The 27097-nt window shown below is 38.0% G+C and overlaps 1 protein-coding gene across 4 annotated transcripts in view; it reads right to left on the reverse strand.

Moving 5' to 3' along the window:
• Nucleotides 1-2653: 2653 nt before the first annotated feature.
• Nucleotides 2654-27097, reverse strand: part of LOC126412149 (NADH-cytochrome b5 reductase 2) — a 39108-nt gene continuing 14664 nt past the window's right edge. For all 4 annotated transcript variants that reach the window (XM_050081608.1, XM_050081606.1, XM_050081607.1 and 1 more), the window contains 5 exons: nt 23467-23674; nt 23225-23343; nt 21228-21432; nt 10598-10792; nt 2654-4598 (listed from right to left, as the gene is read on the reverse strand). In XM_050081608.1, coding sequence (XP_049937565.1) covers nt 4426-4598; nt 10598-10792; nt 21228-21432; nt 23225-23343; nt 23467-23674 — 900 coding nt within the window. In that variant the 3' untranslated portion in view covers nt 2654-4425. The remainder of the gene's footprint in view (nt 4599-10597; nt 10793-21227; nt 21433-23224; nt 23344-23466; nt 23675-27097) is intronic.

Consider the following 27097-nt stretch of genomic DNA (forward strand, 5'->3'; position numbering starts at 1 on the left):
AACTGTGTGAGGGTAATAACTTTATTTCTATTCCATTTTTGGGGAACGTATCATACAAGATCAGGAACTTCTACAGAAGCAATACGGTTACAGAGTTGCCTTTTCTGTAAATAATAGTTTGAAACCATGAGTGATTCATACTAATGGGGCATGGGAAGAACTTGGCACTAAATCCGGAGTTTACAAAATTACTTGTAACGACTGCCCAAACTATTACATTGGACAGACAGGTAGACCCATTAAAGTAAGATATAAAGAACACATGCTACGTAAAAATGGGGAAAACATGTATAATTCCACATTTGCTGAACATCTATGGCTCTTACAGCAAATGCCACGTAAACTGGAGGACATAGAATTCCCACACGAAGTAAGGGTTACAAACTGGACCTGCTCAAGGAATTAGAGATTTTCAAGCATCTGTCTCAAAAATATGGTTTTAGTCTTAACGAACAGGTGCAGCTTAGAAACAAATTTTTTTTTGATAGTTTCAAACCCCTCCTTGCTGTAATGTAATAAAGTCTGGCTGACCAGAAGTTAGTTTCCTTGGCTGTTGATGCTGGTGAGATGCACCTTTCCTGTCTTGTTGGGATTTTATGTATTTTGATGTTTGCTGTTCGAGGCTTTCGATGAGTATGTGTGGTTAAATGAGTGTTATGTTTATTCATGACGACAGATAGTTTCGTTTTACTGTAACATTTTGGTTGCTTTCGCTAATATGTATCTAAGTTATGCGAGACTCTCGCGCATAACACTAGTGCCCTCTCTCGTTAGATGTGTTCCTTAGCGTAAGCTTCATCTGCTTGACACTAGGACACAGGTAAGTATCCATGGGTTTTAATGTGCACGAGTGTCTCGCACATACCACAAGTGTCCTCTCTCGGTGAAACTGTTTGCCCTAGGGTGTCCACACCCTCTTCACGCTAGTTCACAGGCGAGGTACTATTGCTATGTTGTGTTCGCATCGACCTTCTGTTCCTAATTACGTCGTATAAATGGAGATGATGTTTTAGCTACTGACGACGCCTTTGGCACGATTGTTATATGTATCTCCAATGCAGGATGTGATTTTCGTAAGTGACTAAAAGTTTTGTGCTTGTAATACTTTGGTAATTTTATGGTTACTTAAGCTATAAGTGTTTTTTCTTTCTCTGTTATGGCCCTAAGTTTTTGCTAATGACGGTATCTTCCTGTTCAGGTGTATTTTGCTTCTGATGAAGGTATATTTAGATATACCGAAACTGTGGTCAAGGATTTCAATAAATCTTTATCCTGGAACTGTTAGACTGTTATCATTTACTGTGAAGATTTTCAACAGTTGCTGTTCCAGCCATGTTTAAAATCTTTAAACTGCTCACTTTAGCAAGTTTATGATCAGGACCATTTTTGTTCACAATTTAATGTAGATTATTAATGTATATGGCACTTTTCACATTAAACTGCATAGTTTTCAAAATTTTTAAGAAAAACTGCTAAAAAATAATGTCCTCAACTTCTCCCACCCCCCCCTCCTCCTCCTCCTCCAAACCCGATGCTTAAACTGGTGTAACTTTTTACCAAACAATATGTGGACTGTATAGAATAATTTGGAGTTGGAGGGAAACTTTTACTCTTGATGTTGAGGTTAGGCCGTTTTTTGCACTGCCAGTAATTGCATCATTTAAGGAGAAACTGGATAATATTGAATTACTAGGATAAACCTAGCCAATTCTGTACTTCCACTCATGATACATAACAATTTCTTTAAATTTATTTGCACTCTGTCTCCAAAAATAATAAATCCATATAGATATCTATCTATACAAAAATAAATGCCAGCCAAAGTGAAGCATTACTTTTAAATACAGGCCAGAATTAAACAAGGAAAACAGAAGTGCCATGAAATTACATACACGATTTTATTTTTAAGAACACTACTATCGCACAAAACTGAACTTATAAGATTGATGATGCTGGACATAATAGACACCTTCTGTGGTGTACTTTCTTAACACTGTAAATGAGATTCAAATAAGTGTGCTGTCTGTAAAGTTTGTACACCAAAAATCTTCAGTAACTTTGCCATACAAACTACTCCAAATACATTTTTTAGTTCAATCATGTGGACAATGCCAAACGAAGAATTATGTAATTAATTCATCATATCACAAGCAAAGGAACTCTAAACATAATACACATTTGCAAATTATTTTTCGAGATTTTTCTTTGCTGACATTTCACACAATTTTACAATACTTGCATAATGAGTCTGCTGATGTTTCGTAGAAACTCACATGTTCATGAAAGGAGTCAAGTTACATGAAATGTGTAAAAAATGCTTTTAACATCTCTGGAATGATATGTCCTGTGAATCTGATAAAGAGGGGAGGGAGGGAGGGGAGGGGGGGGGGGGGGATTTTAGCATAGAATTTTAATTATTCAAGCACCTGTCACAGCAAACTTTTAAATACCCTGTTGGTGGCGGTAACAACATTATTTTCCTTCTTGTACTAAAAATTGTTTCCTACAGCCAAAATTTGTATTATTCTGCACCAGTCTTAATGCTGTATAGCTGCTAGCATTCATAATGAAACTTATATTTTTGTAAATTTGTGAAAGACTGGTAGTGATGACATATGGAAGAAGTCTGCAAGAAGCAGTAAACAAACAGAAAGCAACTGAAACGTGTGTCTATTTCAGTGTTGTTCTCACATTCAATGCATAAATAAAAGACAATGTAATCTAGTTACAAAAACCTGTGCAGGAGAGAAGCATTGATATATAATTATGAATATAAAAAATGTATCCTTATAAAATGAACATACCGTATACAAGTACAAACTTACCAGTTTGCCTCACACACTGTGTCAAGTAACATTCATCTGTATATTTCAGAACAATCAGTTGTGTGGCATTCATGAGAGAAATGCCAAATAATCTGAACCAACAGATTTTAATAAAATAATGCTGTCGTACACAAACAATGGCAAATAAAGTTTCACAAGAAGAATTCACAACTGTTTTACTGTTTCAAAAACTATTGTGCATGTTTCGATTTACATTAATTACAAGAATAACCTAAAATAATTACTTGTTTTCAATCTAATCACATTAAAATGAAAAGGTGAAAGCCAGTTACTTGAATAATACTGTCAAAATCTCTTAAGACAGCAGGTCTCTCTTATTGTTCTAAGTGTTCAATGTATTTAGTGACCTGGATTGGTGGTCTCGAAAGTTAGACATATCATTTATATTTAATTTTCTAAGGCCATAAGTGCTAAAATAGCAGCCAATAAATGTTGCATCACTGACTGTTCTAGATTCACATCAGTTGTTAATGACAATTCAAGTATATTCTAGTACTAACTGTACATCAACAAATGTAAAGCTCTTTCAGAACATGCCTAACTATTGTGCTGTTTTTTACTTAGGTGATATAAATTTATACTGTCTTCACTAGCACTGCCATAAGAACACAAATTAGCAAATTTGATTCTACTGGGCAATAAACTGCCCTAAGATCACATACCTTTTTTAAAGTAAAGTTTGAACGCTTTACAGAAAGCTGTACGATTTTCCTGGGTATAGCACATGTTTATTATATATCTAAAAATATGATATATTTATTTGTTGGCAGCAAGAACCAAGATCTTTAATCCAAAGCATCTACACCAAAGTAAAACATTTTGAAGATGATTAATATGTACAGCTATGTCACTAAATCATGTAATTTATCTTTAACTTGTTTAATGTCTATCCGAGAAATGTAAGGAGCAAAATCTGCTTTCACACAAATCCATAACAACATTCCATTATATGACACTGGCAGCAAACGTTTTTTGGTCAGCAACAGTTATTATGAACAACATGTAATGGCGAACTAATCACTATAAAGCATACAAGACAAAGACAATGTCTTTGCATCTCACACTGAATGTCTTTGCATCTCACACCGAAGTGTACCTAACAGCATATTACAAGCCAACATACAAGCTGTCTCACAAAGAGTCATCCAACACATTTCCTAATCCTAAGTAAATGCAAATCCCTATGTCTAAAATGGGATGAATGCCATCATTTACTTTATATCTATATAAAAATCATATCACACAGTGCTGGAATATGTATATCCTGAGTTGGAGAGCACTCCAGGGAATGGTAAAGATACATTTATCAACCTTGTGACTTTGGATTTTTAAGCACCAACTTTCTAGGCATTAAACACATTGGCAAACACATACAAAAAAATGATCACATCTGATATGACATGATGATATACTCTTATACAAAACGAACTACACTATTATAGGTGGCAGCATAAACTGCCTTACCCATAATGTTGCTAAACAATCTCACTATAAAACTATTATTATAATTCCATTCATATGAAGATGTTTACCTAACAAATTCGGATTCCAAAAACACATTACCCTACTGTAAATTTACTTAGTAGGCAAATCTCAATTTAGGATCATATCCTAGTTTATCAAGATTTGGCACACAAGCAAAATTGATCATAGGAGGGGGTCCACACATTAACACCAAGGTGTCTGAAGCTGGTGGGAAAAGATGTTCCTTTATCATTTCTGCTGATACAAATCCAGTACTGTATTTCCAACCTAAAAAAAATTAAAAACCAGAATGTCAAGAATTTCAGTTATAATATGTTCACAAAATAAAATTTGTGTGCGCTACAAATTATAAAATGCTAGATTAAAGGAATCCTCACATCTTGGAAAGTTCCATACAAACAACAAGAAAACACAGTTGGTCTTGTACACAACAAACTGCATCAAGTGCTTTGAAACATTATAATTAACAATACAAAAGCAAAGATATAAGTAACAGTGCCAAGATCTCTCTTCAACATGCAAGTCCCGCTGCTGAAGTAATATCTAATTTCAACTGTGAAATATGAATATGCACTGAATGGAGATTTTCAGTGGAAATGGTGGTTTGTTACATGAAGACAAGCTTAAACTGTGTCCGTTAAACGAGACTCACTAAAACTGTGTGCCAGAACAGATCTTCAACCCACGTATCTGCCTTTAACATGCAGTACTGTCTGGGCCACCTAAGCACAATTTGTGGACTCTCCCCAACTTTCAATTATATGCTCTCCATTCCTCCAAATTCCACAGTGGTTATACCACAATGTAGAAAATTAGCAGCTACTGTAGAATCAGAACAATGGGAGATGAACTTAATTACAGCATTAGACTCATCACTTAGATAAAACACACACATTCTATGAGCATCTGTTGTTGATTATATGAGCCATTGGTAAAGTTGAACTTTTTCTTGTCCCAAATGCATTAACAGAGTGTGAAAAGCTAGTTTTGGGTTCAAGACACAGTTTGACACATTTGTTTTGACCCACAGTTTCCCAAACTGTATTGTATGGGAAGTTAGTAAGAGGTTTTGCAAAAAATCTATTAATAACAGTTATTTTTTTTTTTACTCCAACATTCTGACAATGCTGGTTTTTTTAAATTGTATTATGATTTCTATGTTATTAGTTACAACTCAAAGTTGAAGTAAGTACCGAGTAAACAACTTTTTCATATTTTTAAAAAATTGTATTAACCTTTAAAATAAATAAGATGTTCAATCAAAGTACTAGGGTTCTGAAAGTGTTCTGTCAAAGGAAACGTTTGGGCACCCGTGTTTTAAGTTATCAATGTCTCTCAAATCTGCCAGATAATTATTGACAATAATATGCAGGGGGGGAAAAAGAAAAAACAAAGGAAAGTACTTTAAAGGTGAATGACGGGCTCATTACAGATATTTCCCAGTTTTTAACCCCTTAATTTACTTTCGCTGTATCAGATTTCGACTTCAACACATTCTTATTGAGTAATCTAAAGTTTATGATAAGACTGTCCCCAATAAATTTGAATAAAATTTAGTTGTATCTTACATCTTCCAAAAGAAGGTTAGTATTGACAACTATCATCAAAATCAATTTTCTATTGCTTGCAATAGAATCACATGTAAAAGAAAAAGTGACTTATTTACTGAATCTTTTTGTAGTGGTAGTTTTCAGACAGATTAAACTCTGCTGTGGAACAACTTCACAAGAGCAGTATCATCCCATTTCATTACTAAGCTTTTAAACTGTTTGAAAAGTAATGTAGCATAGACTTTTTAAATACAGGGTGTTCATAAATTCTGGGAACACTTGCACAAGAACTAAACATTGTACAGATGTCACACATATTGTATTTCGAAGAGAACTCTAAGTTGTTGTTTTTTTTTTTTTTTTCTTCACACACACACACACACACACACACACACACACACACACACACACACACACAAACATTCAATGTGTGAAGCATGAGTGACCTGGCAGACATCAATACAAGAATCGAATTCTTGCCATACCCATCTCAGCATGGCATCATCAACTGTAGCAGCTCCTTCCCGTATTCTCTCCCGGAGCTCTGCTACATCACGTGGTAGAGGCGGTACATACATCAGATCTTTAATGTGACCCCACAGAAAAAATTCACATGGAGTGAGATCTGGTGATCAGGGAGGCCATTCCATGAAACAGCTCGCTCTGCACCTGAACTCGCCATGTTTGCAACTAGCGCTGGTTATCAGTAAATTACTAAAGTATGCTGTGACGGTAAACATGGAAGGAAAAAAAAAAAAAGTACCACTACTTTCAGGATTTCTCTTCAAAATGACATATGTATGATATCTGTATAATGTTTGGTTCTTGCACAATAAGTAACAAAGTGTTCCTTGACATTATGTACACACTGTATTTACAACAGAAAAAAAATTCTCAGTGAAAAGAAGTTTGGATTTTGAGAAAGACTTTATGAACAGTCCACACAATATATTAGCACCGATAAATTTGAACTTCTTACTACTGAGACTGTGTTAAGGATTTCAACTGTATGAATGATGAAATCACCATTCAAAAGTTAAAATATTATGAAATCGTTGGTACATCATATTTGGGTTTTTAATCTTCTGTATGCCAGTAAGAAATGTTCAACACATCATTCTCCACCAAAATAGCAATGGGAATTGTCAATTTGAGAATCCAGGCATGGTAATCCAGAGGTTTCTATGCAGGGTCCTATGTTGTATCAGATATTCCTAGTCCTGTGTATGCAATCATGAGACACACATTCTACCCAATAAAAAATAGTACTAGTTCTCTTGAAGAAATTATTAATGTGAAGAAACTTTAACGAAAGTTTTAGACCACTTGGTGCACACATTTCAGTATATCTTACATTCTAAGAGAGATAATCTGTTCAAACAGTTAATTACAAGCAGAAGACCATTTTGTGTTGAGTTATTGGGAATATGTACGTGTAGCAACCTGGAGTAGAAATACCCCACAGGTCAGTTACATTTGCAGTAGGTCTGTTTACGTACACTAATGGGTCGTGTGTGTGTGTGTGTGTGTGTGTGTGTGTGTGTGTGTGTGTGTGTGTGTGTGAGAGAGAGAGAGAGAGAGAGAGAGAGAGAGAGAGAGAGAGAGAATTTGTCAACTATTTCACAATACATGTACTTAATTCTTTCGTTGTTGCTAATATTTAAAATGCTATCACTCAATTTAGTTTCATTAAAGCCTTAGCTTGGAGGGAACATTTTGCAAAGCAGCCAGCTGTTTCAGATTCGTAATAAGGATCCACAAATGTGGTGAAACATTTACGAGAAATGAACAATAAATTTAAGTTAAATTCAAAACATCAACTACAAATGAAAGCCTACATTAAATATTCATTAGAAATGTTCTTTATGGAAAGGGCAAATAATATGGTGCCAAAAAATTCACATAAGGACTATATGGTGTTGAAGATGGGGATTACACATGGGGGTGGCATCAGTTTCATTCAGCAGAATATGATCAAGGTAACAGATTTGAATTCATCTACACCTGAGAGTCAGGTTAAGAGCAGATGAGGGAGCAATTCTATGATCCAATGTACATAAAATACTTGCAAAAAAGTGCAGATATAGTAATGTTTGTGACAAACTGATTAAGGCTTTTGCCAAGACAGAGAAAGATAGAGTGCAGATATCTTCCTTACAAGCTTCTGGAGTCTTTGAGAAGCACACTATTAACACTTACAGCACGGTGCCCGTATGCCATATGGGCGCGCCAGCCCTGTCGTCGGGTGACGGCGCCCATATACCGTATGGGCGAGCCTTCATTTGGCTCCGTAAGCACGTTTAGCGCATCTCCGGAGCAGTTTCGTCAACTAATGTGGAGGTATTTCATTCTTCTTCCGCAAGAGGCAAGCACTTATCGGCTATCTCATCCTGGGAGTGGCTGTGAGCACTGCAAAGACGAAGTTACCTGCAGTTCATTCACAAGTGTTTACGATCGTGAAAATATCTCGCAGTGAGTTGACGGAGGCAGAGATCTTAGATATTCTTTATGGAGATGCAGGATCTGAAATTGACCATTCTGACAAAGAGGATTCGCACTCTCCAGACGAAAGTACAAGTGATGATTCAGGTATGTGTATGTCTGAATTGTTCATAAGTGAAGAGTTCATTACTGCATTTCGTATCATGAGTAATGTTCATTACTTCACTTGCATTTAGTACCTTTTAATACCAATCTTAACATTATATTTTTTCTATGCAGACAGTGGTACAGACCATCAGTCATCATCTGTGGTACCTGGTCCTGTGAGCCTCACTGAGCACAAAGAGCAAGATCGGTCAGAACCAGACGATCAGCCAGCACAGCCGGATTTCCAGGATGTAGTCGGCGTAGCATCACATTTTTCAGATGCAACTGAGGAGCTTCGATATGGAACAAGTGGTCTGCAGTAAAATTGCAAGAGATTTACTGGTCTCTCAGTATTATTTTGCATATGTGCGTCTTAAAATTGCCAAAAATCTGTGATTATTGGTCAACAGACCTGTTTCCGCAGGCAGGATTTGCGAGTAAATTGTTGAGTCGCAATCGATTTTGCGCTACATTGTCGATGTTACACTTGAATGACAATGCTACGTTCATTAGCAGAGGCGAAGAAAAGCACGGCCCACTTCACAAAGTGAGGCCTTTGTTTGATTTCTTTGTGAATAAAAGCAAAATTACTTTTCGTCCAGGCATGAATCTGACAATAGATGAGGCAATGTGTCCCTTTCTTGGTAGAACAAGCTTCAGAGTATACATGAAAAACAAACCCAATAAATATGGAATAAAACTGTATGCTCTCTGCGATTCATCAACTGGTTATATGCTAAACTGTGATGTATATACAGGTTCTGCAGGCAATGTTGACAGAACACTAAAACTAAAAAAAAGATAGTTTTTCAAAGGAAACACCATCTCCTGGAAGTGAAGTGGAAGTCAAAACGAGATTTTTTTTTTTTTTCTTTCCACAAAGCACAAGTCTACCAGCAGTAGTATTCAAGTGAGGTCCAAAGGTGGAATGACAGAAATTGTAAAGCCACCCGTAATTATTGATTAGAATAGGAATAAAGCTGGGGTTGACAGAGCAGATCAGTTCTCCAGCTATTGTCCGTTTGCCCAAAAAACTGTTTTTCCACTTGTTTATCGTGTCAACTGTCAACAGTTTTATTTTATACAAAGAGAACACTAAGAAGAATGTATCCCTAGTAGGCTTTAATCACAGAGTGGGGAAGAAATTGGCTGAGAATGGCGGAAATATTTTTCAGCAACAAGCCGCTTCATCCTCACAAATTGAGAGGACATTTGCAAGGCACTTTCCAGAGAAGGTCCCACCCACTGCAAACAAGGTGACACTACTGGGTATTGAAAAGTATGTTCAGACAGGGAGAAGAAAGAGACGGGTAAGCGCATCAGGAAGGAAAGTAGATGATGGTGCAAAGACTGTGGCATTCGCCTTTGCGTCCCACAGTGTTTCCAGGATTTTCACACAAAGCTTAACTACATCTGAACTATTAAAATACTCTAGTTTACAGGTACCTGCAGTTAGACAGTCCAGTGATATTTTGTTTTAAATTTAGATACAGTAATAATGGCACTACTCAATAGAGACATCATGTAAAAAGTTTTTTATCCATGATATTTTTGTGTCTTCTCTTTTTAATTATAACACGCCTTTTTATTTTATATTGTAATATAAACTCACATTCATGTAAAGCTCTTACTTTTTCCTTTTAAATGATGCAAGAACCATATTCCTATCATTTTTCTGTTCTTTGCAGTCTAATTTCAAACATCCATTAAATGTGCCAGTTCACAGCCAAGTGCCGGTTGTAAAGAGGGCAGTGTTGAAAATGTTAAATAGTGATTAGTGTGTTCTCTAAAAGAATTGTAGTCTGGATCTTCTCAAACAGTGGTGAACAAATAACTGTTTTCAAAAGATTAGAGACAAGTTAATATAACTGATTTACACGCAAGCAGTTACACAGTCACTGAACCTTCAGCCTAAATTTTGATACTTTTGGCTTTAAAATAATCAAATTCTGCCACCTCCAAACATTTATACCTTAGATTTTTGTACCAAAGAAATAACCACAATCACCTAATGACAATTACATATAGCACTCTTGTGCCAAATTAACAATCTCACACATTGCTTGAAAATATTCACTTCAGTGAGATACATAGGCAGGCAGACACGCAGGCAGATGATAAACTCACCTTCGGAAGGCCTATCTATAGTGTACCATAACTTGAACTGCTCTGGATGTGCCTTTGACACCTCTTCTAATTCTTCACGAAGAAGGATATCTTCCTCTGACTGATTTGCAAACAACAAGGCAAGCTGAGTTGTGTCTTCAGTAGTGCGAGTTATGTGCCGGATCAACTGCAACATTGGTGTAATCCCAGTACCACCTGCGAAGAAAGGACTAGTGTACAACAGACACATACAGATTATGTATGCTGTATCTACTCCTGTGTCTAACTGTTTTAAAATACTACACTTAAATATATCTTCTACAAAAGGAAATAAAAATTAATTTCATTTTGAGGCTAAAAATAGCATAGAACTATTGTGGTTGTTATTTGGACTGTGGTGCAATACAATGAAAATTTCTGCACCGGGTCACAAAGCAGGGCAGATACTGAAGAGTAATTCTCAGTGAATTCACTCAGAAGCAAAATTCTAAAGGCTATCAGAGATAACTGCTGAGAAAATTACATTTTCCTCTTCTGAGATCCATCACTATAAATAAGTGTACAGTTTATTTTTATTTTGTTATTTATTTATTTATTTGCAAACACAAAGGGATACATACAGTGATGGGGTCGCCCTGGATCTGGAATGTGTCAAGATTATGATTACATGTATATTCAATTTCAACCTACTACCAGTAGTTAGCAAACAGAAACTATAGTAAAAGATGATAATAATAATAATAATAATAATAATAATAATAGTAATACAGTCACAATATAATATACAGCAACAGAATGAAAATAACCTTATCTAAATAAAATGGTTGTATTATTATTTTACAATCATGAAACATTCTATGGAAAGCTCTCATTCACAAATTCCTCAATGCAGGAGGAAATTGAGTAATTTAGTTTTGAAAATTGATTACTTACTCCTCAAGTTTCTTAGCTTAAGGGGAAGAAATTTGAAATTTTTTCCAGCATACTTAGCACATCTCTGCACCATAGATAGATCTTTTTGATTGGTAGTGTGTATCCCATTTTTGTAGTGTCATGCATGTTGAGTTCTGAGTTGTTTTAAGAGAGATTGGGATTCTTCATGACAAAGCACATGACAGAAAAATGCATGTAGATGCCATAATCAGAATTCCCAGCCAGCTAAACAGTTCGAGACTAGTGGATCTTAAATTTTCTCTACAAATGATTCTAATCCCTCTTTCTGAGCAACAGAAGAGGTTCCCCAGAATATAATTCCATGTGAAATGCTGGAGTAAACATAAAAATATCCTACCTTTGTGACTGATCTTCAATGCAAAAAAGCACCCTTAATACATAAACAGCTGAGCTCAATCTCTTCACAGTCTGAAGTACATGATGTTCCCAGTTTAGTTTGCAGTCTAACTGATGGTCTAGGAACTCTTTTTAATCAGCTCACAGTAGCTGCTAGTTACTGAATGTCAGGATGTATTAGCAAGTTTCAATCAAGTCATTAAAACTAACATTGGTGGAAAGGGAGTTAACAGTACTAATCGAAATAAGAGGACATGGCTTCCTTAAAATACTGCATACAAGAGTTATTGTACTTCACTAAATTTAAAAAAACAATGTCGACTTCGTCACCAATTAATGAAGATTTTTGCTACTACCTTGTCATAAAACATGCATGTCTACCACACCAACCCAGGAAATCATTCCCATCTTCATATCACAACCTTTTTGCTTTATTGTTGACTTTTGGTTTATGGTCACAAGGCCATAGTACAGAGCATAATTCTCTGTCTAAGGCTGTGTCCTATGTGAACAACAGCTTCAGGCAACAAAACACAACCACAGGTGTAGTTACGGAAGTGTCCTATGTGAGCGACACCTGTGTCGCTGCCTGTCTTCCACTGTAACTGGCTACATTTGAATTCAAACGTGTTTGAATCTTATCGCTGCAGCACGAGCGACAGAGCAACAGCCAAGTGTCTTCTCGGCAAAGCAGTGGAGCGGACGCAACGGCAGCTATGGATTACTTAACATCCGATTTTCAGAAAACTATTCGGTGAAAAAATTTGATATTTCCACAACCTATAGCTTGATATCTTTAAACGATAAAGGTCTGAATTTATGTTCTTATTCATCATAGTTATTGAGCTGCACGAAATTGAGTACATGGCTACACAAAATTTAAGAATTTGCAGAGGTAAAACCAAATTGTGTAGACTTCCTGTATAGTTCATTTACGGCCATACATTATTGCATAAGAAATGTAACCAATATATGCAAATTGTATTTAAAGTTGAAACCAGAGTGGTATCTCTTTTCATTCTTGAGGTATTGGTTGTTATATCCGCAGACAGGTCACTCGCGGTGCGTCCGAACATTTTCTGTGCTTCAAGAATCAAGTAGTCATAAAAAATCATCATCTCACATAAAAAGTTCAAGATATCGAAACAACAAATTTTGGAAATGACAGCACGCAGAAAGGACTATTTTATCATATGATTAACACTCGATACGTTTTTGTAAACTCATGAGCAGAGCAAAAACAAAACCATGAGGTTTTGTCCAAATTTTCATAGCCAAACAAAAGGAGAGAAACAGGTAAACGGGGTATCAAAGTCACCAGATGGGGTCTTGTTTGTCATGAAAATATTTAACTGCTTGAAAGTAATAAGGGTAATTAATGAAAGCATAATTAATAAGCTGAGGAAAAATTGAAACATTTCATTTCATGAAAAGCTGTTAATTTATTAAGTATCAAAAATTTCATCTGTTCGAGACCTAATAACATTAACATTTCCAAAATATGTATAAAAAAAACAAATTTTACAAATTTCTGCCGGTTAACTTACGGCAAACACACACGCTCACCAGGTAGGACTTGCAAACTTTTACAACATTCTCCTTTCAAGGCAACAATTTCTACCCGTAATGAAATGGCAAACTTTTGCATGGAGAGGAGAAAAAAAAAAAAAAAAAAACACACAAACTAATAACCAACTACCTGTATAAAACACATAAGCACGTTGAGTAAAAGCCTTAAAAGGTACTGAATTGGAAAAACACACAACAGTTTCTGCTGACTAGAAACAATATAAAAAATCCACTACGGCGTACATTAACAACCTTGCTTGATTATAGCCAAATATACATCAACACAAATTTACGTAAGTTACAGCTTCCAGATGAGCAGGAGTTCGTTATGCAATTAACTAGTTCTTACCACGAGGCAAAAGGAATTATTCTTCTTTCTTAGAGTACCTTTTACACGTGAGTCTAGTAATACTAGTTATGGCAGGCAAGAGAATGGATCAGGTTTTAGTGCCTTGCATTTTAAACAGTAGTGTCATTGGTGCCTTAGACTTTCACAGACATGGCAGAGGCTAACAGTCAAATAAACCCGTAGGTAAGTTGGGAGGGGAAAGAAGCAATCCAAACCACAGATTTACTCTGACTCCCCCCCCCTTCCGTCGTCAAAAGGGGACAAACGGACCACCCTTTCTAATATTACCACCTTCCCACACGTGGGCAGACGAGAATGAATGGCGGGAAACCCCAAAAAATACGGCTGGTATAATTAACAAAAATAAGTAAATTGAATTCAATTAAACTTCATAAAATCTGTTAACAATCAATAATCAACTTCTGGTGCGTTATGACTCCCAGAACTGAACCAACGCAGCGCCTCCAAATGCTCTGCCGAGCCATGCCCTGCCGAGCCACCCACTGCCAGCCGTTTCAACGGATGCAGGAAGGCGCGCCGATTTTCAGAACCTCCTCGCCAGTCGACAGCATAAGGCCGAACTGCAGATAAGGCCCCTATTCCTTTCGAGACGAGCAGTTAATGCCCCATACCACGGAGCCGCTATTCACGTCGCTTACACTGATGCCGCGGTCTGCGTGCTGTCCCTCTAGCACCAGCAGAGAAGTCGCTTCTTGATGCCCCGACTGTCAACTCACTACGAGAGCTCATACAGCCACTTCTTAAACCCACGCGAACAGCTCACTTTTCTCCTTTCCCGCTAGAGGGAGACACCGAAGCCTTCAATTGCGACAAAGGAGCCACCGCCAGGAAACGGAGGGCGACTGCTTCACGATACACACTGTGGCACACTTTTCAAAGCTAACTTTACTATGGCTCAGATTCATTGTAATTTATTAGGAATTAAATGTGTGTAATATACTGGGATAGGTGTGAAGATCAACTTCTTTCGCAAGACCTTAAAACCATACTTAGTGGTGCAGTGTAAACAGTATACATAACACTTAGTATACAGAATTTTAACTGAGTCAGTAAAATTGTCCGGAATCTAGCCCTGGACCTTTACCAAACACGTAATCACGAACTGAATACACTACCCCTATACCACAGCTAGCTTTACTTCATAGATGTCAATTTGTGTACTTATGTTTGTATTTAGCGTAGTTAGTCACGAGGTAATCATTCCTCCGTATTTATTGACTCTTAGAAGTTCTTGGTCATGTAAAAAACATTTGTAATTGAATCAAATGCTCCTCTGCTCATTCACGTGTAATTTAAGAATTTGTCTGGTGGTCTTCGTAGTTTATTTATGAAATTCTCCATGGAGATTCCTCCCTTTGTAAATTACATGCATAGCATTCCTTTTCGCTTTACAGAAACAGCTGCTTGGCTCTAAGCAGCCATCTTGTTGTGCAACAAGGTCACTCGCACGCAGGACACCCAAGCTTTTCGCCCAATGCTGCTGCTTGTCACTGGAGTGTCGCGTATCCAGAAGTCGCTCGCTTCTGTCACTCACATACGACACGGCCTAACATTTTCATCTTCCAGTGCTGGTGATATCATCAGAAGCTTTAGTGACACAGAAAGCAGTTGCAGTCTCAAGCAAGATCAACAAGCCAAACTGTTCACTGTCCTTGCAATGGTCAGTTCCTGATATCAGACAGCTGTCTAAAGCCACGTTTACACTGAGTTAACTACATTGTCCGTAGTACTGGACTACTGATGTGGGCAACACAAAAACAGTGTTCCATGGCTGTGTCAGTGTTCCATGGCTGTGTCAGCAAGTCAAAGGTGCATTGTTCATGGGCTGTTACCATTAAATATCATAACACAACACCAATGTTTGGATTCTACCTCAATTCTTATGTGCGTGTTGTCTTTCTGTGTGTTGGATTAAGGTGTGGATGAGGTGCAAAGTTCATGAACTTGCCTCACTATATGAGGCATAGGAGTACCTCTGGAATGTCAGAAGCCAAAATTACAAAAAATATTAAATTTAAACAAGACTCATTGAAAAAAAAAAATATGCTGTGGTGCTTTACACCAGCAGCAGTGATGTTGACAAGAAGATCAAATCTATCATTTCTCAGTACAGACATAAGGACAGCAAACTTGACAAAAGTAAGAGATCTGAGAGTGGTGCAGACTTTGCTTATGAGTCAAAGCAGTTTCCTTTTCGATGTCTACAGTTCCTGCATGATATTAGGAACCAAACGAAACAAGTGACAACTGAAGAGGTAAACAAGGTTTTTTGCTCATGTTTATTTTTATTCAATACTGCATAACAATTTTTAGTGACAATTATTTTGTAATGGTATAACTCCATGTGGGCTTACACAGTAATTTGCAAATTCATCACAGATTTCTTTATATGTGACTGAAGTTTTTCCACGATGTACGTTTGAGGGTGCAAAAATAGATTCTGCAGTTCCTGGGATCACTTCATCTATCTACAGGCATTAAGATTCCAAACTTCCTTGGGGGTTTTAATAGCTCCTTGACTTGGCATTTTTCCTTAAAAAATTGTAGCGACATACTGTTTTCATTTTAACTCTTTGTACCTTCTCCGATTGCAACGAAACTTTTTTTTGGAACAAACACTGATGCCATTATTCCACATGTATTTTCCACAACCACCCTTACCTTTGACAGTCGGTATTCAAAAATTCTTTATTTTGATCCTTCATTGTGCCTTCCTAGATATGGTTTCACAATGTTTTCTTGTAGTGGAAAAATATCACCTGCCATGAATATATGAATATACATGGTAGTGGCTTTGTCCCTCCAGAGCTGGCAAGTTCAGTTTTATTTATTCTCATTAGTTCACTTATAGCATCATTCTTAAAAACACCCCCATCTGAAATTCTTTCTTGGCAGTCAACATCGGCATATAAAAATGATTTAACTGGTGTCAACAACAGCAATCAACACAATGTTAATGACACTTTGTAATTGTAACATTAGCTCCCAATAACAACTGGGTACTGTAAGACAACATGCTTCCCACAATGGGTGAAGTGGAGCACCTGGCTAAACATGCTTTCTTTTGCATGTCACTCATCTTCAGTCATTTGCATCGGAACCAAATAAAATTGACTTCATGTTTGCAAGAGATACCATGAACTGTTCAAAATGTACAAGATGAAGCTACAAACAAAGATGAAGGGGGAAGTATCCCACCTCCACAAAAACGAGCCAAGAGGGGGTTGAAGAAGTGACCCCCCCCCCTTAAACAAGATGACAAATGTTGCAGCAACGACAAGAAAAATAACAAGAACAACAAAAAACCCTATCAAGTTAGTTTGGACAACTTGTAGACAGCAAACTGCAGGAGTTTCCATCCGACAAAGGGGCATCTGGCACAAAAACATTCATAATACGCTATATGAGGTGGAGGGGAGTGTTCTTAGGAGGCACAAGAGTAAATGTAGAAGTGGCAGGGGGATTGTCAACTTCAGGTTCAGATTCCCCCCCATTACATTTAGTGGAAGTCTTTCAGACACCAAGCTGAAACAATTATCTTCACTTAAAATGATAAAGTAAATTAGTTTGAATCTGAAAATAATAATGTACATCATCAAATACATGTTCAGAGTTACCTGTACATAATCCTGAAATCCTTTAACCAAAGCTTCACAAACTGCAGGAACTATTTGAGATATTGCTCGGGGTGTCGTCCTCCTCCTCCTCCTCCTCCTCCTCCTCCTCCTCCTCCTCCTCCTCCTCCTCCTCCCCCCCCCTCCCTCCCTCCCTCGAGGGGTGTTAGGTGTCCTTTGCTGGTGTTTTCATTATTCATTTTCATTGATGGAAATAGATGTTCTTGATTGGTGTTTGCTTTATTGCTTGCCACTGGTGGGAATAGGTGAATGGGAAACAGGTGCCAGTTATAACGTAATGTTGCTTACTTGTTGGCTAGTGCTGGCCGAGGCCTGTCGTCAGCACTCTGTGTACCTGCAGCTGCTGTGGTCTCCCACGTTGCTGTGTGCGTTGGTTCATATGAGCTGCAGTTCCATAGAGCTGTTGCTGCTGACAGCACAGACACAAGAAGTCAATACCCGTCCCCTCTCTTCATGGTGGTGAGTCGCTTGGCTATTTCTATCACTTCTCTATCTTCCCCATGAAGGTAAGAGGTTGTTTTGCAATATGTGGGCTTCTTGAAGTTTTGCATTTTTGCTACATTTGTCCTAGATTCTGCCACCACCGACTTTTTAGTTTTTTATTTTTAGTTTGATATGTCTTTGATGTCTAAATACCTGTGAGCGACGGCCACCCTGTCTCACCTACATCCACTAGTCAACACTAGCAGCCAATTTTGTAAACTCCAACAGCACATAGCTTGTCAACTGCATCTTTCACTGAACCAAGAACATCTTTTATTCTGTCTCTATTTCAAAAAGTCGGCTTGATACCTGCTTGGCATACAGTCTTGCCCACACATTCAGTGACCCCTAAGGTAATGTTTTGTGCTTCCTCCTGCACTTCCCTATTGCCTTCATCCTTTGCCATCTTAGTTTCATCTATTATCTTCATCACATAACCACTGGCTCCAAATATAGACCTGAGATTTTGTAGTTCAGTCTTCAGAAGTTCTGCATCACTGATCCTGCGCACTCTTTTGGTTAAAGTGTGCAGGGGGGATTTCTTCTGCAGTGGGCGAGGGTGGGAGATGGCATATGGTGGCGGGGGCCTTGTGTATACTCTAGGGCCAAGTATATCATTAGGCTTTCAGTAAACTTCCCCACTGAAGAAAGGCAGCACGCCATTCTTTTCTATCTCCATAGTAAATTGAATCCTACTGTGCTTCCGATTGAGTTGTTGTTGGAAATTCTGTAGCTCCTCTTCTCCATGTTACAGATAACGAAGGAGTCATCAACATATCTGAGCCAAAATTCTGGGTGTAATAGTACAGACTGGAGTGCTGTTTCTTCCAATACATCCATGAAGATGTCGGCTGTGACAGGTGAGAGAGAAACCCACAGCCACACCATCTATCTGTTCATATAATTTCCCTTTCCCCTGAAATAAGTGGTCATTAAACAGTGGCACACTAGCTTCAGACATCGGGTGCCATGCACTCCTCTAACATGTTCATTGTGTTAAGACACTGGTCATTCATGAATAAAGACTTCACATCGAAGCTGACCATCAGATCTATAGCCAAGATACACTTAGCTTTTAAAAGTACAAGAAATTGGGTGGAGTCTTAACATACAAATCTATGTGGCTCATCACATATCAAAGCTCTGGAGGCAGTTCTTTTGCTATGCTGTTTGTTGGTGAATTAATTCCATTCACAATGGGTGATAAAGTAAAAGCCTTTAGGATCTCACCACACCATATATCCTTGGCGCCTGTGGAATTTATGGAATAAGTTTTCTGGACATCTCCAAGTTCATTCCAGTTTGTTTTAGCAGTGGTTGCATCGATTTGATTATACTGGCCATCACATCTCCCTGAAGTTTCTTATCAATGGATTCACTCAGAAGATCCTCCATTCTTTTGTTACAATCTGTGGTGTCCAAGGTTTTCCAGATGCTGGGTGAAACTTCTTCAAAGGTCTCCTGTTTACATAAAAGTAAATATACTATATGGTCAGAAGTATCAGGACACCCACAAAAACATGTTTCTCATATTAGGTGCATTATGCTGCCACCTACTGCCAGATATTTCATATCAGCGACCTCAGTAGTGATTAGACATCATGAAATGGAGCACTCCGTGGAACTCGTGGACTTCGAACGTAGTCAGGTGATTGGACATCTGTACACGAGATTTCCACACTCAACATCCCTAGGTCCACTGTTTCCATTGTGATAGTGAAGTGGAAAAGTGAAGGGACACGTACAGCACAAAAGCCTACAGGTTGACTTCGTCTGTTGACTGATATATACCACCGACAGTTGACATGCGTCGTAATGTGTAATAGGCACACAATTATCCAGACCATCACACAGGAATTCCAAGCTGCATCAGGATCCACTGCAAGTACTATGACAATTAGGCAGGAAGTGAGAAAACTGATTTCATGGTCAAGCGGCTGATCATAAGCCACACATCACGCTGGTGAATGCCAAACGAGGCCTCGCTTGGTGTAAGGAGCATAAACATTGGACGATTGAACAGAGGAACAACATTGTGTGGAATGATGAATCATGGTACACAATGTGGCGATCTCAAGGCAAGGTGAGAGTATGGCGAATGCCTGGTGAATGTCATCGGCCAGTGTGTATACTGTCAACAGTAAAATTCGGAGGCGGTGGTGTTATGGTGTGGTCTTGTTTTTCATGGAGGGGGCTTGCACCCCTTGTTGTTTTGCATGGCTCTATCACAGCACAGGCCTACATTGATGTTTTAAGCATCTTCTTGCTTCCCACTATTGAAGAGCAATTTGAGGATGGCGATTGCATGTTTCAGCACGATCAAGCATCTGTTCATAATGCATGGCCTGTGGCAGACTGGTTACACGACAATAACATCCCTGTAGTGGACTGGCCTGCACAGAGTCCCAACCTGCATCTTACAGAACACCTTTGGGATGTTTTGGAACATAGACTTCGTGCCAAGCCTCACCTACTGACATTGATATCACTCCTCAGTACAGCACTATGTAAAGAATGGGCTGCCATTCCCAAAGAAACCTTCCAGCACCTGACTGAATATGCCAGCGAGAGTGGAATCTGTCATCAAGCCTAAGGGTGGGCCAACACCATATTGAATTCTAACATTACCGATAGTTGGCGGCACAAACTGAAGTCATTGTCAGCCAGATGTCCCGATACTTTTGATCATATAGTGTACATCCCAATACTCTTGTGCCAGGTTAATCAATCTTGATTTTCCATGAGTATTATTAGGGGAACTATTCTGTTACATCCTTTCTGTATTGACCACCACCACCACCACCACCACCACCACCACCACCACGGCTGTTATACACAAACTGCAGGTACAAAAGTCCACCCAAGTAGTCCCAATTGCCTGGGCAAGCTTGCTCTCACAGAGATACAACACATGGTAAAGAGGTTGTCTGCAAATTTTATTTATTTTTAGTAAAAATGTGTCAAACGAGCCCCAACTCACCCCCCCCCTCCCCCCCACTTTTTTCCTTGATGGGTCCAAGTAGTAATTTACTACTTACAATTATATTACTATGAAAATGATTATATTATAAACACTACACTAGTTTAGCTTGCTAAATCACACACATGATTGTGTACAAAATTACTGTATATAATTAAAATTCTAACAACAGTTTAATAAGAAACCTTGCATACTTACACAGAATGCAAATCTTGGCTCTATAATGTGCAACTATAATAACAACAATAATAGTGAACAATATATTTCAGTATAATTGGTGTCTCAGTTTATGGAAAACGAGTAATTTACATCTGTTACCCATACCTGCAATCATTGCAACCTTTTTGACTACCACAGTTGATGCTGGATCCTTCCTAAGCACTTTTATGGAAAAGCGGCCATTGCCAAGATACACTAAGCGACCAGACGGTCCACGCACATCAATTGTATCACCTATCTTCATGTCCTCAAGATATTGACTCATCTTGCCACCTTCAGGAAATTTTGGATGAACATTCCTGAAGTAAACCTAAAACAATGTCAATTAACAATTTAAAAACTTAAGAATGAGGTAATGGGAAGTCCTCGCTAAAACACAGGAGGGAGTAAACATAAAAAAAATAAAAATAAAAAACCACTGTATATCTGAGGAACGGAGACGACAGGAACATCATCAAGACGAAGAATGTAGCCAAATCTACACACACACACACACACACACACACACGCACACATGCGGATGAACTGTCCTGACCAATTACATCGTGCCGACACTACAGCTAGATTGGGGTGACAGGAAAAAGGAAACAGGGAATGGAAATAGTTGCTGACAATTTGAAGGTCATTGTGAAAGGAGGAGAGGCAACCAGAAAGAAATTTTTATGGTCAGGCCACAGGGAAGGGGGAGGGGGGGGAGGGGAGGTGTCCTTGGTTGACTTCCGCTCTCAATCCTGTCACTGACCAACACTGACCCCTTTCCCATCTCAAAAATGTTCCTTTCCTCGGAAGTCAAGGTACATTTTAATACTGAAAGATTTTAGAAGTACTGCCGTAGCTCGATAGCTGAATCTAACAGAGGACAATTGAACTAGGGATGGGAAAAACCGACTTGTAAAACCTAAATCGGTACTTTTAGTAACAGGTATTTCTGTGTTTGTTTGGTCTCAGTTACAACAGGTATTTTTATTTTTTTACTGATAACCAGGTACAAAAGCAAGGTATCAATTTGCCTTAGCAAGGGTGCCAAAATATTGTGTGTTTAAATAAAACTTTTTAAAACCAGTTTGGTAGCAAGTTCTGTGGGTTTTGAATATGAGTATCTTTGAAGGATACTGTTTCTGGTGACAGAACCAATTTAATATACAACACAATACATAATGAATATTTACGAACAGACTGGACAGTAAAATCTTTGCCAATGGATTAAGTCATTATCAAAATTTTAACTACTACCATGAAATTGTTCCTAGTAAGTGTTATATTTTGCCCACTATTTAAATTGTTCATTTGACTATTTCAAATAAGCATTTCTGGTTTTGTCTGTAAAAATCAATTGTTTTAAAAGTCCCACAACATTAATATATTAAAAAAGTTAACTGATTCATGCTTGACAATAAAAATAAGGTAAAAACAAGGAGTAGCTGATCGGCTGAGAGTGTCTACATAATATGCCGTTATCTGCTTGTAACCCTTGGAAATGGGCAACTTAACATAAGGAATAGTGACCTCCAACCTCAGTTTTCACCCTTTAGCACAGACTATTTGTAATGCCAAAATGGTGATGTGGTCCTTGATTACAATATGGTTTTGAGCAGAGATTTAAAAAATTAGAATCAGTATGAGATTATTGGTGATTTTTTTTTATTCAACACCACAGGGCCTTTCGAGCAAAGCACCAAATTGTGGATGGATTAAGTTTTATCTTGGTTATCTATTTTATTTGATATTTAGATTCTATGTTTTTTACATGTGATGCAAAAGACTGAGGGAGTTTAAGAATTTTTAGATCTTTGTTCAATGACTATGTTTACTGCTCGAAATACTAGCAATAAAAAAACAAAAATTGTTTATTTAATGAACCGGTTATTCTTATCTGTTTTAACGGTAAGGTTAAAATGGAGATAAGAGGCCATTATAACCGAAGACCATTTGTTTCTGAGATAACTGCCATCCTTAAACTGAGTGCAGATGTGTGCTGTCATAAGACCAGCTACATCAGTAAACCTTATTTCATGGTTGAACAACAAGTTTCAATGGTTCCAAAGTCCACACACCATGTGTTACAACTGTATACTTAAAAATTACAACTTATGGGTGCTTACCTTAATGACAAGATCCATATAACCCTTATCTTCATCACTTGAAACTGGTGTGTATGACCGAATAACAATCTGATCATCAATTTTTGCAGAAAGATGTATGTGTTGGCCAATAGGGAGACCTACAGAAGAGTAACACTCTTTAGTGGAGTGATCTGTTCATAATGGCATGTTAAATGAACTTTCAAAGATGAATAATTGTAAAAGTATTATCTTAATACCAGTGCATATACTTTATACCATACCCAGAATATGTTCTTCTGATGGAAGACCAAACCGGAACTTCCTAGTATCATGGCTAATAACTTTCTTCTCGATCAGAGGTAAAGCATATTTTACAGTGGGATCTTTTAAAGTAATCAAAGGCTCTTTTGACTTCTTCCGACTAAAATATACTTTTGCCAATATTGCAGTCACAATAACAACACCAACACCCACCACCACTGGAACAGCCTGAAAACAAATTTAGTGGAGTGTTTTAAATTACATGAGAGTCCTACTTCCAGTTACATATTTTGACATAGTTTATATATCCACATGCAAATATTTGTTACAAACACCATTTGAAACCACTACACAGAATCATCTTTTTGGAAAAATTTCTAGATCTCTCTTTAAATTCAGCATGCATGAACAATTTATGCGGTACAACTGCAGACACCATGACATGTTATACTAATTCATATCTATAGCATTAACAAGTGATGTGTACTATAGTTTTGCGTATTTCCATACAAGCAGGAACAGCTGCCTACATTACAAGGTGCTATGAGAATTTTTGAGGACTAAAGCAACTAGTTTTGAAGTACATGTGCTGCTGCTATCCCTCCCCCAAAAATCAATTATTCCATGTATATTGTTTGCAGAGGAACTTCTGTCTGTCATATTTACAAGTGCAACACTCACCACAGGATACTTTATGTAGGTGATAACATCTTATTATTATTATTTATATGGGAGAGGATTGGAAAATCATGCACAATAATTTTTTCTCCCCTAGTGTCGCTGCTGGAATGCTGTAATTTCACAATGATACAGAATGAAGTTTGCACTACAGCACGTATTTTGTTTTCATGTGCATCCCTAACAAGGAAAGTGAACTACAGAACAGAAATGGTGCACATGTTATTGCTGTCAACCTGTCATGTGCAGCGAAGTGCAGTTCGATATTTGTGGGCAAAAGGGCATAAACAGAGTGAAATTCATGGGAGCATGCGTAATGTGTATGAGGATGACTGAATGGACTGTAGCAAATGTCTCCAGGTGGTGTGCATTCTTCCAACAGGGTAGTGTGAACCTTAGTGATTCCTCACACTCCAGGCAGCAAGTAACAGCTGCAACCCCACAGAATGTCAGAGCCACTAGGGCAGCAATTTTCAATGACTAGCATGTGCAACTGTGAACCTTATCACAGCAGTTCAACATTTTCTACAGTTTAGTGAACAATACTGTTCACAACATTGAAATTTTGTAATGTTAGTGCTCGCTGGGTGCCTAAGAACCTGACAACCACAAGGGCCAATGAATGATGACAAGCTTGGATCATTTAACGTGTTACTCCAAAGAAGGGTGTGGCTTTCTGAAAGGAATTGTCACTGGCGATGAGTCATGGGCACACCACTGTAAGCCCATTACTAAGTAGGCCTCTATAGAGTGGAAACACATTGGTTGCCCAGTAAAAAAAAAAAAATTCAAGGACTATCTGCTGGGAAAGTGCTTGCGACAGTATTCTGGAATATACACAGTGTGGTACTGGTTGACTCTGCAGAACACAGAACCACTTGGACTGCTGCAACCTACATTAAAACTCTGGCTAAGTTGTGTAGTGCCCTTCGTGACAAACACAACAACATTAATGCTGATGGTGTCAAACTACATCATGACAATGCTCACCCCCCATGTTGCTGCTATTGTTCATGAGGAAAATTGCCAACTCTGGGTGGGTGGGGCTCCAGATCTCCACCATAGCTTCCGGACCGTGCGTCGCTGGACTTTCATCTGTTTGGTCCCATAACGAAATACCTCAAACACTTTGTGACAGGTGCAGAAGTGGAATCACCAGTCTGCAGATGGCTACACACCAACCAAACGGACTTCTATGAACAGGGCATATTGTAATTGGTACCACACTGTGAGAAATGTGTAGAGAATGTTGGTGACTATGTAGGAAAGTAGGTAAAAGATTTAAGTTAATTTGTGTTTTTTGTACATATTAAACTTTTTGGTAATAAAATTACTGTCCATTACTTTCCACTTTTCCTTCACATTAGTGTCATCCACCAGCAAACAAGTGTAATGAGTAAAACTTCATATTCCAAGGAGTATTTAACCTGTACCGTTAAAGTTCCAACAGGTGCTATATTTGCGGACAATATTTACTTGTAAAATGTGTATCTAAATGTTCTGTTTCTATCAGATTGTTATGCTGATATTGCATAATAGACCTACACTTATCACAGCTGACGATATTTATGACAAAGAAAATCTGTCCATCACTTTCACTGTCAGCAGAAATTGGTGTGAGAATTTACTAGGGACAGTAGATGAAAGGTGTGATATGTAAGATAAGGATAACGCAGGAACAGATTTAAACCTCCAAGGGATAGACCTCAATGCACTATTTGTAAGTTCAATGTAGCATCATAGTGTCACGAAGTATTTGCGACAATATATAGTCAAGGGGGGGAAAAACTGACAGTCCAATGATTGCAACACCTGCCATATGTAATTAATGTACATGGCAAAACATTACGTTTATCTTAAGACTTGGATCAATCACTGGCACAAAAAGTATGAGAAAAATTTTTCATATTAGGATTACAGGTTGTATTATCAAAATGAAATAGCAACAATGTTGGGAAGCTCATTACAAACTCAAATACCTCGTATTCCTGTAGCTAAACTGTTACCGGGATGATCCTGAAAAAAAAAAAAAAAAAAAGGGGATGCAGTTTTGTGGATGGATTTTGAATATGGCGCACGACAGAGGAACTGTCCTAGCCTAACTTTCTACTCAGACTATTCATGATTCAAGCTAAGTATGTACGTTACTTCACAAAATAACCATTACTGGAGTTCTAGAAAGCTAATACATGACGAACTCTTGCATGATCAAAAAATAGTTGTGAGAGGATAATAGACCATTTCTTTCCAGAAAACAGTTAACAGTGAGGGGTACATGGGAAACATTTTGCTGCCTTTTTATGATCCATTGATTGAGAGAAAATATGCTTTCATGAACTTTCAGCAGGACGTTGTGGTAGCACATACAAGCAAACATCTCATTACAGAAATTCATTAGATGTTTCAATATTAGAATAATCACTAACAACATACAACCCCCTTGTTCTCCTGATTTAATCCCATACAATTTTTGTCTTGGGGTGGGGGGGAATAAAAGTGAATGTGTACAAAGCAAATCCACATGCTTTAGATGAACTTCAAAACTATCATGTCAAGAAATGCCAAGAAACTGCAGAATGTAATGAGTAGTTTTCTAAGCAGGTGTCAGAAATGCTTGAACAAAGAAGGGAGGCAGTTCCAGCACCTCCTTGCTTGATATACATGAGTAATTTAGTTTTCTTTTGAAGTGTATTTAATGTACATCAGAAATAACTTACACAACAAACCATACTACTGTATACGTATGGTGGACCTCGTGTTACCCGCATTGTGGACATAGCTCTGGCGAGGGAGTGGCCAATGAAGATCAAGGAACCACAAGAGGGTAGGACATATCGCCCACATGTCAATTTGTGCAACTACCAGAGGTCGACATCAAGGGAGTAAATACGTCAAGTACTACTAATGATTGAGACACAGTAGTGTCAAAAGTTGATATCAGAACTTCGAGGATTGGGGAGTATGGCCATTCCC

This window comes from Schistocerca serialis, chromosome 7 (genome assembly GCF_023864345.2).
Source record: "Schistocerca serialis cubense isolate TAMUIC-IGC-003099 chromosome 7, iqSchSeri2.2, whole genome shotgun sequence".
Taxonomy (NCBI): Eukaryota; Metazoa; Arthropoda; class Insecta; order Orthoptera; family Acrididae; genus Schistocerca; species Schistocerca serialis.